General features: G+C 47.6%; 2 protein-coding genes across 8 annotated transcripts in view; one reads left to right on the top strand and one right to left on the bottom strand.

Annotated features, from left to right (window-relative positions):
- Positions 1–233: 233 nt before the first annotated feature.
- On the top strand, positions 234–14938 carry DMAP1 (DNA methyltransferase 1 associated protein 1). Of its 3 annotated transcripts, XM_080921923.1 has the most exons (12): positions 234–328; positions 524–673; positions 1136–1227; positions 1431–1626; positions 5879–6037; positions 6128–6295; positions 6524–6709; positions 6853–6924; positions 7166–7238; positions 7348–7643; positions 7874–7952; positions 14494–14938. In XM_080921923.1, exons 2-11 carry the CDS (start codon positions 569–571, stop codon positions 7931–7933), a joined length of 1407 nt encoding a protein of 468 aa, XP_080778049.1. In that variant the 5' UTR covers positions 234–328; positions 524–568; the 3' UTR covers positions 7934–7952; positions 14494–14938. The 3 variants fall into 3 exon arrangements, with proteins under 3 accessions (XP_080778049.1, XP_080778048.1, XP_080778050.1); XM_080921922.1 differs by lacking the exon at positions 14494–14938 and having other exon boundaries at positions 7874–8158; XM_080921924.1 differs by lacking the exon at positions 14494–14938 and having other exon boundaries at positions 280–328; positions 564–673; positions 7874–8158.
- The window catches only part of ERI3 (ERI1 exoribonuclease family member 3), a 127145-nt gene continuing 120536 nt past the window's right edge, over positions 8376–14984 (bottom strand). For all 5 annotated transcript variants that reach the window (XM_080921929.1, XM_080921926.1, XM_080921928.1 and 2 more), the window contains one exon: positions 8376–8915. In XM_080921929.1, coding sequence (XP_080778055.1) covers positions 8833–8915 — 83 coding nt within the window. In that variant the 3' untranslated portion in view covers positions 8376–8832. The remainder of the gene's footprint in view (positions 8916–14984) is intronic.

The following is a 14984-nucleotide window of genomic DNA, read 5'->3' as shown; positions in this document are numbered from 1 at the left end:
TTGAGAAATTATGTGATTTTCCAATATCACAGAGCTTTCTTTGGGCTTCCTTTTCGTTGCCCAGGACACAACGGAGCGAAATAGAACGTAAATGTCAAAAGCAAGCCTCGCAGCGCCTCGCGCGGATACGTGGGAGCACAGCACTCAACCTACCCAGTAGCTTGCACAATGGGTTGCCAGCCGGCTCCTATTTGCCTAAGCACCAACCGGAAGTGTTTCTGAGGGTTGCGTTTCTACGACGCACAGCCGGAAGTTTCTACCTGTGATTCTTCAGAGACACACACACAGAGAGATAATCTGAGGAGTGGGCTACAGCTGGAGTACTCAGGTGTGTACGGGGCATGGGTGAGGCAGGGAAGACGGTATGACCGTAAGGGACACCGACCCGGGGAGCGGAGAGTAAGGCAGAACCCAAGCGTGGTCTGGACCATTCTCCTGGTGGCTGGCCTCTTAACCCTGCCCCCACTTGGAGCTGGAGTGGCAGGGGCACCGCCCCCTTGACAGTAGCACAATCTTTCTGCAGGTACTGACCCTTGACCTCGGGGTGCTACCTCATCCCTCAGGCGTGATGGCTACGGGCGCAGATGTACGAGACATTCTAGAACTCGGAGGTCCAGAGGGAGATGCCGCTTCTGGGACCATCAGCAAAAAGGATATTATCAACCCGGACAAGGTAGCAAGGGTGTTGAAGTGGGAGTGAAGGTGTTGGCGAAGGAATGGGAAGGGGTGTTACCAGAAAAGAGATGGCGGAAGTGATAATAAAAGGAGAGTTACGTCGGAACAAAAAGTATGCCACCCTTAAAGTGATGGAGAGGACAGTGGGAGGTGGTGGGGACCAAGAGAGTAGGAAACCTCCAAGGGACAAGAAGACCGAGGGAACGTGACACTTGTAAGTTGTTGGGAAGAGAGAACAAGACCTGATGACAGTCTTGAGGTGAGGGGAGGACTTTCTTCCCTAACAACTCACATGAGAGTGGGGAGAGGAAAGACCAGTGCACACTTGGTAGAGGCGCTCCCACGAGTGGGCTCCTGTGACTTTAGTTCAGCATTCATTTGTTCAGACTGTGCTGGGTAAAAACTTCAGGTAAGGATGGGTCTAAGCTGAAATTTTTTCTCCCTGTGGTTTTCTTTCCAGAAAAAGTCCAAAAAGTCCTCAGAGACACTGACCTTCAAGAGGCCTGAGGGCATGCATCGAGAGGTCTATGCTTTGCTTTACTCAGACAAAAAGCAAGTATTGGAATCCCAAGTCCCCGTGTTAACCCTAGCTCACCTGGCATAGCCCCACCTCCCTGTTTTCTTTTACTTTCTCCAGTCAGGGCTCCTCAGTGTCTTGCTCCAGGACATGATTTCCTTATTCTGGGGTAGACTGAGCTTCTTGGCTTTAGTGGTTCTTCACACACCTGCTTCTAACCTTTCACCTCCACTGTCAGGGATGCACCCCCACTACTTCCCAGTGACACTGGTCAGGGGTATCGAACAGTGAAGGCTAAATTGGGGTCCAAGAAGGTTCGACCTTGGAAGTGGATGCCATTTACCAACCCAGCTCGAAAGGATGGTGCTATGTTTTTCCACTGGCGACGAGCAGCAGAGGAGGGCAAAGACTACCCTTTTGCTAGATTCAATAAGGTGAGCTGCTGACAGACCAAATCTGAGCCACCTGCATGAATTTTCCAATCTCCCAGCTTGGCTTCAGATGTGCTCAATCCCAGCCACATTTACCCACTCAGTTAGTGGGTTTCTTCTACCTGTTGCATCCTGTCCATCCCTGGATCTCCTGTGGGCTGTAGTGTCTTCTCTTGGCCTGCAAGTGCTGCTGTTCCTCAGAGCTGCACAGGTGCTTCTTTCTTGTTCTCATTTAGCCCTGGAACTTCAGTTACTCTTCAGCAGCTAATGACCTCACTCCAGAAGATCTGATTTACTAATATCCCTTTCTGAGTGTCGCATGGGTGGCTCACATGAGAACTCGTAACCCTTCCTCTGTTCCTACTCAGTGAGCATTTCTACACTGGTGCCTGTATTATACACTTGGGACTCATCTTTGACTTGGCCATTTCTCTCAGCTGTGAACAAAAGGACAAGGAGGGGATGGCATGCAAAGAAATAAATTGAATTCTGGCAGAGAAGTGCTGCCAATACACTGGAACTAGAATTTTAATGACAGGAAATGAGAAAACAGTGCATTTACTGGTGGTGTAGGAGAGGCCTACGTTTTATTCATTTCTTTTGTATGTACCAGCACTTGTATAGCACATGCCAGCAGACCAGAGGACAACTTCGAGATGGGCTGCAGGGATCAAACTTAGGTTGTTTGGCCTTCTGAGCCACCTTGTCAACCCTAAGAGTGGTCAGGGAGAACCTCTCTGGGAACTAGACCTTGAGATCTGTTCTGCTAATTCTATTCCTAATCAAATCTCTGCCTGTGCTCTTCATCCTTTATGGCTAAGCACCCTAAACCAAGATCAGTGGGTTGTTTTTTTTTTTTTTTTTTTTTTTTTTTGGGTGTAGATTATAGAGCCTTATCTAAAGCAGTGCCTTTTCCAGTCTCATCCAGCCATTGAGAGAATGAACTAGAGTAGGCTATGATTGGATAGCCTGTGGCGAAGGTACTATACAGTGTGGCTCAGAACAATCTAGAATTAGAGTTTAAAACACCAGAGGGTCAAACTCAGATTTTTCTCAGTCTGATGATGTATCTTGTGCCTCTTGGATGACTTATAGGCTTTCTCAGACTGAGCACAGCCTAGTGTGGTTCTATCACACCCATTTCAAAGCTAAGTTTCCTCCATCCCACTATCATTCTTAGGACGCTCAGGGCCAATTGATGTGATAGAGCTCAGTGAAACGGTGAAGTGTTTGAGGGAGACAAACATGTTATGATCTTTTATCTTTAAGAGAATACTTAATTTGTGTTTAGTACTTACTACTCCAGCATGTTAAAGCCTAAACATTGAGAACAAAAATAAGTCAAAGTATCTGTCCTTAAAAATGACATGTGATTAAGCAACAGAGGAATATGGGGACAGTTGCAGTCTGGTAGGAGATAAACTATTTGGAAGGCTGGAGAGTTATGGGAGTTTCCTCACTGATGGTACCAGGTACAGCGATTTTCCCCCTCTTCATGTACATGGAACATGGTGAAAAAAATATATATATAATATATATATAGTAAGGCCCAGAGGCTCCTGCAGACAGGCCTATGGCCAAGATTGACCCCTGGGACCTACATGGTGGAAGGAGAAAACTGACTCTGACCTCAGGATAAACTCATTCCTACACACCTAAAACAAAGCTGCAATTTAGAGTGTAAAGAGTTGAATGCTCTGGGCATTCCCATACCAGTAAACCCTAAAGCTCCATGTAGGGTGATGGGAGTGTGTGGCTCTGTTGATCAACAGTGACCATGCCAAGTGGCCCTTGGCAACCAAGCTTAAGAACTTGGAGCCACCCATAGATTTTAAAGTAGAGTCATATCAGGACTGGATGAGTTCTGGCAAAGTCTGGGTGACTACAAGGTAGTGAACGAAATCAGATTTAGTGAATTCATGTTCTTCCTCTGTGTCTTTCTCTCTGTGACTCTCCCTCTGCTGCTGCTCAGGTCAGGAGTCCAGTAGTCATCGATGGTGGCATCCTCCTTGGCCCTTCATGCCCAATTCTGGAATTTCCTGTTACTCCAGCTTCTAGGCCTGTGCCTTCTCTGCTGCTTTAGTCTGGGCTTATGGCTTCTCACTGCCACCACTGCTGAAGGTGGCTCCTTAGTTTCCTATTCTTCTTTCACCCCAACACCTTCTCTGCTGCCAGATGGTCTTAGATACAAGAAACAGGACTTTAAAAATTATTTTATGTACACATGTATGGGTGTTTGCCTGTATGTGTTTGTATACCACATGGGTGCAGTGCCCACGTAGGCTGAAGAGGAAGTTTGATCCACTGGAACTGGAATTATAAATGGTTGTGAGCGGCCATGTGGGTGCTGGGGGTAGAACCCAAATCTAGAAACAAGTCCTTTAATCTCTTTAAAACCAGCCTCGTTGGATCTTGTAACACCTAGGTGAAGTCGAGCTCTCCCTGCAGCAGCTGGTTCTACTGCTGCAGCAGACTCCTTCTCAGCTCACTGTTTCCCAGCCTGCTTCCCGAAGCCAGGTGCACACATTAGGTATTTCATCTCATGTCCCTGTGTCGTCCCCGTTCTCCCTCACTAGTTCACTTCTATTTAGCCTTAAGGTTTAGTTAGCCAGGCACAGTGGTGCACACTTGTGATCCTGGTATTTGGAAGGTGGGGGTGTGTAGCTCACAGCTACCTCAAACTCCAGATTCTTCTGGACATCCAATGCCTTCTTCTGATCTCCATAGTCACATCCCTCTCAACACACACACACACACACACACACACACACACACACACACACACACACACACACACACACACACATTAAATTACTAAGAAGTACATGCAGCCAAGTCTGGGAAACTCGAGAGATTTTCCAGAGATGATGCCTGAGAGGTCAAAAGGATGAGAATGTCATGTTGGTAAAATGAATGTGGAATTAAGAATAAAGTTGAGGAAAAGAACTGGCCAAGTCTTGGTCTTGAATGTATGAATTATGTAGAAGGCACTTTATCTTAGAGGTTGATCTGGAACAGTACCTTTCCTAGGAACAGATGAGTGTGATCTTTTTCTGTTTGTAGTCCAGAAGAGACTGAGAAAGATACAGGATTTTAAGAGAATACAAGTTCATGTTTATATTACATGGATAGGCACACAGTTGTGATATAGAAAAGTACTTCTTTGTTTCCATCCTTACTGTAGGCCAGTTTTGACAGACTGCACTGGTCTGCCTTGTAAGTAGCATGGTGTCAGTCTTGTTTGCAGATAGAGAATTGATTGGAAGAGGACTGAAAGGTGTCCTGAGTAGGCCAGCAACAGTGTTGTGCTGCTCTGAATGTGTTGTGGCCATTGAGACGGATGGGGATTCTGGAGGTAAAGCCCAGATTAAGTAAAAAGTAGGAATTAAAAGATGCTACCCAATGCCAGGTATGGTGGTGTGCTTGTAATCTCAGTGCTTAGAAAACTGAGACAGGAGGACTGCTATGAGTTAGAGCCAGTCTGTTCTTCACAGAGTGCTGACCAGCCAAGGCCACTTACCAAGGCTGTGTCAACAACAAAACAGAAGCATAGACTGCCATTAGAAACAGGCTTCTGTGCTTGCTGGCTTTGGTGACGGTGGTTGAGGTGTGGTTTGGGGACGTTTGAAGAAGAGGGATGAACACAGTATTGAACATGTTAAGGCTAGGGATGTGTGACATCTGGTAGGAAGTGTCCAAGAGGCAGTTGGAAAGAGCCTGCTGTACTTTTGAATTCATGAGAAACTTCCTATTCTAGCCCAGCACTCCTTCTTATGTTTCTGATCTGTGACCCAATTGTGGTGAGGCTGGTAACTCTGAAAGGGCACCTGGGGCGGGAGGAATGTGGGCCAGGAGGGAAAGGGGGCATAGGCAGTAAGATTCCCTGGAGATGCCCAACTTTGAAATACTCTGAGATGGGCCAGACAAGTCCCACTATCACCACTGGGTGGCAGTAGTGCTTCAGAAAAAACTCTGGGCCTTTTTTCTCTGTCTGGTAGGTGAGCGACTTTAGAATTGACCGTTGGGTGCCTAGAAGTGCTTACAAATCAGATAGGAGCATGTGGCTCATTCCAAGAGAGGAAGGACATTGACCCAGAGCCTTAGGGAGGGGCCTCTGGCTAATCCCACTGGGTCCTTCCTACAGGCTGCCCCTACAGGGGTACAGGGGTTGGTAATAAACAGGAATGGTTTTGGTAATATGGCCAGCCTTGGCTATATACAAAGGAATGCAGTTCCCATGTCTTTGTGCTGGTAGACAGTGCAGGTGCCTGTGTACTCAGAGCAGGAGTACCAACTCTACCTTCACGATGATGCATGGACCAAGGCAGAGACTGACCACCTCTTTGACCTCAGCCGCCGATTTGACCTCCGCTTCGTAGTTATTCATGATCGGTATGACCACCAGCAGTTCAAGGTGAGCTGGTATGCATTTGCGTGAGCACCCGATCCTGCCATTTCTTCCACGTGCTCCTTAGTGTTCCTCTCCATGTGTCTTGATCCTCAGAAACGTTCTGTGGAGGACCTGAAAGAAAGGTACTACCACATTTGTGCCAAGCTTGCCAGTGTGAGAGCTGTGCCAGGTACAGATCTGAAAATACCAGTATTTGATGCTGGGCATGAGAGACGGCGGAAAGAACAGCTGGAGCGGCTTTACAACCGAACCCCAGAGCAGGTCATAACCTCTTCTCCACACCTGAAACCTGTTGCTCTCCTCTCCACAGCTCAGCTCTCACCCCCAGGCCCATCCACCTCCAGCCCATTTCCATGGTCCCTGTTCTCCCCTTCTCTGTAGTCTCTTTACACTGGACCCCTCATAGATAACCTAGTATCCCTTCAGCTCCCTGGCCACCCTGCTTCCACACAGCCCTCATACATGCTGAAGCATTTCTGGCTTTGGCAGGTGGCAGAGGAGGAGTACTTGCTACAGGAGCTTCGTAAGATCGAGGCCCGGAAAAAAGAGAGGGAGAAGCGCAGCCAAGACCTGCAGAAGCTGATCACAGCAGCAGACACCACTGCAGAGCAGCGGCGCACAGAGCGCAAGGCTCCCAAGAAAAAGCTACCCCAGAAGAAGGAGGCTGAAAAGCCGGTGTGGAGGCTGACCCAGCAAGCTCAGGGTGGAGGGGTCAAATGACACAGGGTCCCCAGCTTCAGAGGGCATTCTGAGAATACCCTGAGTTGGTCCCTGGGCCACTCCCTGTGACACCTAAGGCTCTTTAACTCTTCCTCCAGGCTGTTCCCGAGACTGCAGGCATCAAGTTTCCAGATTTTAAGTCCGCAGGTGTCACACTACGGAGCCAGCGGGTGAGTCACCTCATGCAGTGTTTGGGCCCTTGCTAAGGTTCAGATGCTAAGTTCAGAGCAATGGGTGAGGGGGCTAAGGAGAGAGGTGGCCTTGTCAGGATCTCATGGCATGGCCAAGCCTAGTCTGCCTTTACCATTCTTCACTTCTCAGCTAGTTCCATTTTAGTCACAGCTACATCCATGGGTTTCCTACGTGTCTCATCCCAAGAGGTGGAAGACTTAGCTACCTTAATCATTGCAGATGAAGCTGCCTAGCTCTGTGGGTCAGAAGAAGATCAAGGCGCTGGAACAGATGCTACTGGAACTTGGTGTGGGTGAGTGAGGCTGAGCTCCATGGATGTCCCCTTCTCTCAGGGGCTATGAAAGGGAGGGTAACTCATGTTTCAGGCATTCAGTCATAGTCTGGCTTTGTCTTCCTTGCAGAGCTGAGCCCTACCCCCACAGAGGAGCTGGTGCATATGTTCAATGAGTTGCGGAGTGACCTGGTGTTACTCTACGAGCTCAAGCAGGCCTGTGCCAACTGTGAATATGAGCTACAGATGCTACGGCACCGGCACGAGGCCCTGGCTCGGGCAGGAGTGCTAGGGGGCCCAGCCACACCAGCAGTGGGACCAACCCCGGCCTCTGCTGAGCCAACAGTGTCTGAATCTGGACTTGGCCTTGACCCTACCAAGGACACCATCATTGATGTTGTGGGTGCACCCCTAACACCCAATTCGGTAAGAGCCTGGACTGGCGTGGGTGGGGTATACCCTGGCTCTGCAAGAGAACACATTGTTTATAGACCCCACTCTCTTCAGTGCCTTCAAGGGAATGGTCACCATTGTGAGGGGTGAAGCTGAGGACAGGAGTGGGTTGACTATTGGGTCTCTTCTCTGAAAAATGACAGACACTAAGCCTTGAGTCCGACCTCAAAGGCCACTAACCTCAACACTTTCTGTCTCTTTAGCGGAAACGGCGGGAATCAGCCTCCAGCTCATCTTCTGTGAAGAAAGCCAAGAAACCATAAGGGGCCATCAGAGTTGGTGGTATGGTGTAAATAGAGCTGTTAAGTTGGACTGGGCTGATTCTATTTCCTTACCTCCTCATATCCTTGGCTGGAATGAGTCTGATGTATCAGTGGGTCACTATAGCAAGTCCCTAAAGGCTTGCAATGTCCACATTTGGGTGCTTAGCCACCTTTTGTTGACTAGACCCTGCAACTTGAGCACCCATGGTTTTATATTTAAGATGGTCTTGCATATGGCCAGGATCTCAGCAGTTTTGGTAGGTCCTTGTGATCCAGATATTTCCCATCTCCCACCCCCTACCCCCAGTTTGTATAACTTTAGTGAAGGCAGCAAAGGTGCTATAGTGCCAGCTGCTCACATGCTGATGTGGTTGTATGGAAAAGCCTGAGCATCAGCATAACAACAGCCTTACACATAAGGATGACTCTATACACACTAGGACCTTGTTTCCCCGACTTTATTCAAGTGGCACGTTCACAGCAGGGATGGGAGGGAGGCGGACACAAGGTGGGGCCTGATCTGTCCTGGAGCCCTGGGGGCACCACACACCATGCACTATGGATGGGAGGGGCACAGGGAGGGCTTGGTGGTCCCAGCATAAGCCTGTGTACCAGGGAGAAGGCAGTGAGTACCTGGGTTCCCCCTAGCCCAGGCCCATAATGGCAGGGGCTAATACTGGGCTGAGACTGGGGAATGGGAGTAGGTTGGGGCACAAAGTGTCTGCTCCAGAAGAGCCAAATGGCCAAGCCCTCACACAGGGCACAAGCCCATAGGGCAGCTGGGGGACACTCTGGGCGCAGAGCTGTGCCACTCTCCCTTTTCCCTCTGTTGAGGGAGAGGAGGATTCTGGTTTGGGCCAAGCAGCTACCCTGTCCTGCCCCATCCCGTCCTCTGCCAATCAGAAGGGCTTTGATGTCTGCTTGAAGATGAAGCCTCGGTATGCCAATGTCTTCATGATGTTGGCAATGTTCTTGCAATCATCTAGAAAGAAGAGAAGACATTCAGACAGGGGCCAGATGCAGGAGCCACAAGCCTGAGAAGGACATCTCTGGCTCTGATGGCAACATTTCTAGCCTTGGGTTGGGCTGGGTGATACTGGGCCTGCAGGAAGCCTGGACTCAATGCTTCTCAGTCCCATAATTCATGCTGGAAATTGGCCGCTGTGTCCCATCCCGGCCCCAGTGGTGATGTATGGGCGCCGTCGCAGTAAGAAAAAGGCAGAGTAAATGTGTAATTTCTCCCTTGACGGCCCCTGGCCGCTGGGCGATCCTTCTTGTTGCCGCCACATGGGGACGGCCTGTCCGCCACACTCCGTCTTCCCGCCACCCGCCTTGATGTCTCCATTTCATTACTGTGCGGCCATTCATCACACCCACAGCCAGGGTGACTTTGTCGGCACTTGTGGGGGGGGGGACTGTGGCCCAGGCCACACTCAACTGGTGACAAGGCACAACACTTGGCACGGCTGTGCCAATGCCCTGGGAACACCTGCCCTTGTGTAGCTCCAGACAGGCTAGGGAAGGCCATGGTTTATACGCTATAAGCCTATCAGATATACGCAGCAGTCAACCTGCAGCCTGCCTTTGAGTAGGCTTGGCAGCTGGTTACCTTTTGGGACCTTGTCTTTGCTCAGATATCAGGTTAAATAGTCTATATGTGTTAGACCCTATTAGTCTCTCTGGTATTGGCCTCTAAAAAACTCCATGCTGTGAGCTATCAAAGTAGCCTGGAGGCTGCAGGGACTCTGGGCACTTTGCCAGGACAGGACTTGCTTCACTGTTAGATGCAAGAAGGGGAGCAACTTGGAGTTTGTCCTACTAGGGCAGTGGTTCTCAGCCTGCAGGTCAAGACCCATTTAGGGTCAAATGACCCTTTCACAGGTGTCACATATATCCTGCAGTATCAGATATTTACAATTCATAATGGTAGCAAAATTACAGTTATGAAGTAGCAATGAAAATAACTTGGGGTGGGAGGTGTCACCAGAAGCTGAGGAACTATATTAATGGGTTGCAGTGTCAGGAAGGTTGAGAACCACTGTGCTAGAGGAAGCATAGCATAGGAACTGCCCATCTACCTAGGTTCAGCTTCCTTGGGCCATAGCCTCATTTCATGGATGCTGTGATGTAGAAGTACTGTACATTGATGGCATAATCCAAGTAAAGAGTGGTAAGGAGGTCAGGAGGCCTCTGGATCTTTTCCTTCCATTGAGCTCCTATGCTTGCCCTAAGACTGTGGTCTAAGAAGGGGGACTCCTGCCCCCTCCCCCACCACCCTGCAAAGAAAATGTCTCATTAGCCGAGGATTGAGGGCAGGCCCATCGTATGAGATTCTGTCTTAGAAGGGTTCAATATGTATGTACCCTATGGTGGACAGAGATGTGGGGAGTTGATACGTGTTTCTCTAGGGACTCGGGAAACAAGTCAGGACTGGTCTGCTTTGAGGCAGAATGGGGAGAAGACAGATGGGTGGGTAGTGGCGGCCATGGCAACTCCAGACATGACCCATCCCCGTGGTTTATGGGCCGGACACGCACCCTGCTCAGCTGAGGCCCTGTCATTTGTCTCCTTTAGTGAGTGCTCCAGTGCTGTGGGGGTAGAGGGAGGGGTATGACAGGAGGAGCTAAGCAGTTGAAAGGAATAGGACAGGAGTTGTGGGGCCAGATGCTGTGATGGCATTGTTGAGACAAGAGGGATCCTAGGACAGAGAGAGGGATGTTTTTCCCAAATAAACCTAGCCCTGTCAGGGCACCTCAAATCCTCCCTGTCTTCAGCACTCTGGAGACCATGGCCGCTGTGCATATTAAGAATAAGTCCCCTCGTTATCTGCAATTACCCAGCGGCCACACACCTCATTTCTTTTAGCAGAAAAGAAAATTAGTTTTCTATTGACTTCATCTGGCTCCTCCCTCAATGCTGGACAAATCACTCAATCTGCCTCCCTTGGACCAAGTAAATGTCTTAGTCTAGACCCCTAGGCCACCAATGAGCAAGTGCCGATTTACCTGTGCCAAGAGGTGCCTGCTCACCTCAGTCGATCTTGACTTTTCCCCATGCCAACATGGCCAACTTCACTTAAATCATGAGCTCTGGCTGTTCCTGATGGCTATCCTCCCCATCCAGGATCGCTCTCTTCAGTCCCACCACAAACTCAAATCTTCAAACAGTTCTTTCCAGCTAAACAGAATCAAAACACCCCAGTACTGAATATTCTGCCCAGGTTCTCTCTTCCTTCTCATGCATTCTCGACATCGGCACATGGCACTATACAGTAAATCAGCCGAAACTCCAACAAAGTCAACACCTCATGCACACTGGCCAGATCTAACCAGGTCTGAAACCTCTGCGGATCTGGTTTCCTTGTTCTTTAATCCAGTGGTTGGTTCTTAACCTGTGGGTCTTGACCATCAGAAAACATGTATTTCTGGTGGTCTTACAAATTGCAGCACTGCTTAGAAAAATTACAGATACAAAGTAGCAACAAAGATAATTTTGTGGTTGGGGTTACAACATGAACTGTACTAGGTCATAGCATTAGGAAGGTTGAGAACCACTGCTAATCAAATGCTTCCTTTTTCCAGTAGCTAGTCACTTGTAGGTACACACCCTGTAATTCTTAGATTGAAACAGTCTGGCTTGTCCCTCAGATCCACCCTCTTGTAGCCAATATGATCTTTTTTACACAAATCTTATCACGTCCTTCCCACTTTAAATTCCTTTAGTGGTTCTTCCTGCCTTCTGTTTAAAGTCCTGCATTTTTTTCTTTTTAAAGATATGGTCTCACTATGTAGCCCTGGGTAGCCTGTTTTTCTTTTAGTACTTGGGATTAAAGGTGTACACCAGAATGTGTGTAAAAGGTCTACACATACCTCTGTTTTAACTGTGTATGTACATGTCATAGGACAATATATGGGAGTTGGTTCTCTCCTTCTAAGTAGATCAGAAGACACGGTGCCATCTTGCTCATCCTGCGCTTTCCTCCTTTCTTTTGCATGGTTCTGGGACTTAAATCTAGGGCTGTGAACATGTGAAATAAGCACTCTAGCACTGGGCTGTATCCTTAGCCCCCGGGACCCTGGGCAGGGTTCAGACTTACTATAGATGAGGATAACCTTGACCTTCAACTCCTGGTCCTGCTTCTACCTTTTGAGAACTATGGTTACAGGTGTGTACTCAGAGGATAACTTATGGTGGTCATTTCTCTCCTTCCACCACGTGGTTTCCTTAGAGTAGGGAAGGGTAAGACAGACTGAAGCTCTGAGACCATTTGGGTTAGTTGGTATCTTTGCAGAGCTAATTAGGCCATCTTAAGGGTACCGTGACACAGGATAATAGGTTGCTAAATAGGTCTTTACCTTCAAGTTCTAGAAGGCTAGCCACATCAGCTTGGGAACTTTTTCTTTTGAAAGATATTAATATCCTTAGTGCTAGAAATATTTTTAGGGATGGAGAGATGGCTCTTCCAGAGGTCCTGAGTTCAATTCCCAGCAACAACATGGTGGCTCATAACCATCTGTAATGGGATCTGATGCCTTCTAATGGTGTGTCTGAAGACAGCTACAGGGTACTCATATACATAAAATAAATGAGTCACATCTTTTAAAAAAATAAATATTTTTATAGGGACAAGACCAGAATGTAAGGATAACAGCTATGGAAACCCACAAAGGGGAGCACCTATCAAGGCTAAGTCTGTTAGGTACTTAGAGTGGTCAGAGTTGCATGGCAAAACTGCTACTGGAATGGTGGCTGAGATCGCTTATAAAGGAACCCACCTGAGGTGGCACTGAATGCCTGTTGGTGACTAGAAACTGAAGAGTAGAGCATAGGAAGGAAGCCCTAGGACGCTGGCCAGGGAAGACCTTCATGAAAAAAAGGGTCCAGGAAACCCTTGGATAGTACGCCGATCTATTCTGTGTGCTGGGTGTGTTTGGGCCAGACTGAGTCTGGATACCCAAGACTAGCTCCCTGTACTTGGAGAGAGAGTCCAAAGATGGTCCCATAAGAGGTGTAGTGCTATGAAAAATGGAGGCATGGAACTGCTTCTTTCAGAAGCTGGGAAATGGATTCCCAGAAGAATGTAGCCATGCAAAGGTCGGAGAGAGCTGGCCTAGAAAGTTAGGGCTAAGGTGAAGAGGCAATGCAGACACCACTGGAAGCAATCTTTAGAGTGTCAACATTAACTTCACCTGGTGACATACTAAGGCCGTGACAAGATGTGAATGGGTGGTCACATCAGCAGTGACTGACTAGAGGAAACTCAAGAAACCCAAATGCCAATCTAACGAGTTCAAGAATTTGATTCTAGTAGCACTATGGAGACATTAATGCATTTAAGGAGGAAAGTGACATGACCAGATCTGGATTTCAGAATTGTCATCCTAAGATGTGAACTAAAAGTACAACCGTCTGTGAGCAGATTAAGCCACAGCACACACCCGAAAGGCTTGTGGCGATCAGGCATGTTGACAGTGTGAAGAAGAAACTGAGGCAAGAGGTTTTGTTTTTGTTTTTAAAGCTGGGCAGAGGTGGCGTACAACTTTAATTCCAGTACTTTTGAGGCCAGCCTGGTCTACAGGGCAAGTTCTAGGACAGGCAGGGCTACACAGAGAAAAACCCAGTCTTGAAACACCAAATAAACCCACGAAATTAAAAAAAAAAAAAAAAATTTGGGCCAGTGGGTAACTACTTGCTGTGCATGCCTGACTACCTGAGTTTAAGCCCTTGAGCTCATGGTGGAAGGGGACAACTGACTTCCACAAGCTGTCCTCTCACTTCCATCTTTGTGTGTACAAATGTATGCCCATACAAAATTTTCTTTGAAAAGAGGTAAGCTTTCATAAGAGGACTGGCAGAGAAGTGATTATAGGATGTTAGTGCCATGCAGGTAAGTGATTCCCAGAGGAGTTGGAATTTGGAGGTAGTGGTGAATTTAGCTTTGGATGAATTAAGTAGGATTCTTTGAGTCATCTAAAATTATAAGGCATTTCATTGGGATTTCAAGGTTTAGTGTCTAGTTTAAGAAGGACTGCTCTATCCCATTGTTAAAAACAGCAACAACACCTAAATACATAAATATTGGTGGAGTTTAATGCAGGGTATCCACATAACAGCCAGGCATGCTAGTATAAACCTGCAACTCCAGCAGTAGAGAGGCAGAGATGGGAGGGTCCTTAGCCAATCTAGCTGAGTTGGGAGAGTTTAGGGGTTTAGTGAGAGACCCTGTCTCAATAACGTGAATAACTGAAAGCACCCATGTGTATACCTCCCCCACAGAAGCCCACAACACAAATTTTCTCATATTTCAGATATATTTTATTATTATGTTAAACTTTTTATTTTTAAGTATGTGAGCATTTTGTTTTCATGTGTGTCTGTGTACCACATGTATACAGTGCTTGTGGAGGCCAGAGAGGATGCTGGGTCCCCTGGAACTGAAATTACAGACAGTTGTATGTGCTGGGAATTGAACCCAGGTCTCCTGAAAAACAGCTGGGGCCTTTAACAGCTGAGCAATCCTCCCAGACAAATATTTGGATTTTTTTTTTTTTTTTTTACAGGGTCTCACTATGTGGACCAGGCTGACCTTTATTCATAGAGCTCTGTCTGCCTGTACCTTCTGAGTGCTGAGATTAAAGGTGTGCTACACTCCTGTTCTAGCTATATTTCCTATTTAATCTGTCTGGCATTACTTTTGTGTAAGAAATAGCTCTAACTTTATTATTTTTCTGATGCAGAACCCATTGACTTGTCATGGACCAAACTGTCCTCTCTTTCTGTGCCCTTCTGAAATGACAGTTCTATCATATGTGCAGAACTGTTGGAACCAGTAAAAAGAACAAATATAAAATGGCTAAAGGGGATGTAGTTAGTTCCAGGAAAGCCAGAGCTACATAGTGAGACCCTGTCTCGAAGAGGAAATGGAGGAGGAGGAAGAAGAGAAGAAATAAGAAATGACAAAAGAAGAAAACAAAAATGACTAAAGGGGTATATCAATTTGGAAGATCAGGGGTGGAAAACTGCTGTTAATGAGGTTAAGAGGTGATATGGT

This window comes from Micromys minutus, assembly GCF_963924665.1.
Source record: "Micromys minutus genome assembly, chromosome: 9".
Lineage (NCBI taxonomy): Eukaryota > Metazoa > Chordata > Mammalia > Rodentia > Muridae > Micromys > Micromys minutus.
The sequence above is the reverse complement of the archived record's forward strand: the minus strand, read 5'-3'. Positions and strand labels throughout refer to the sequence as shown.

Excerpts from the sequence above, each read along its gene's own strand:
- DMAP1 (XM_080921923.1), top strand. The coding sequence starts at position 569 with ATGGCTACGGGCGCAGATGTACGAGACATTCTAGAACTCGGAGGTCCA. Across the intron at positions 1,228-1,430 it reads TTGCTTTACTCAGACAAAAA|GGATGCACCCCCACTACTTC; the intron begins GCAAGTATTGGA and ends CTCCACTGTCAG. Across the intron at positions 6,710-6,852 it reads AGAAGGAGGCTGAAAAGCCG|GCTGTTCCCGAGACTGCAGG; the intron begins GTGTGGAGGCTG and ends CTCTTCCTCCAG.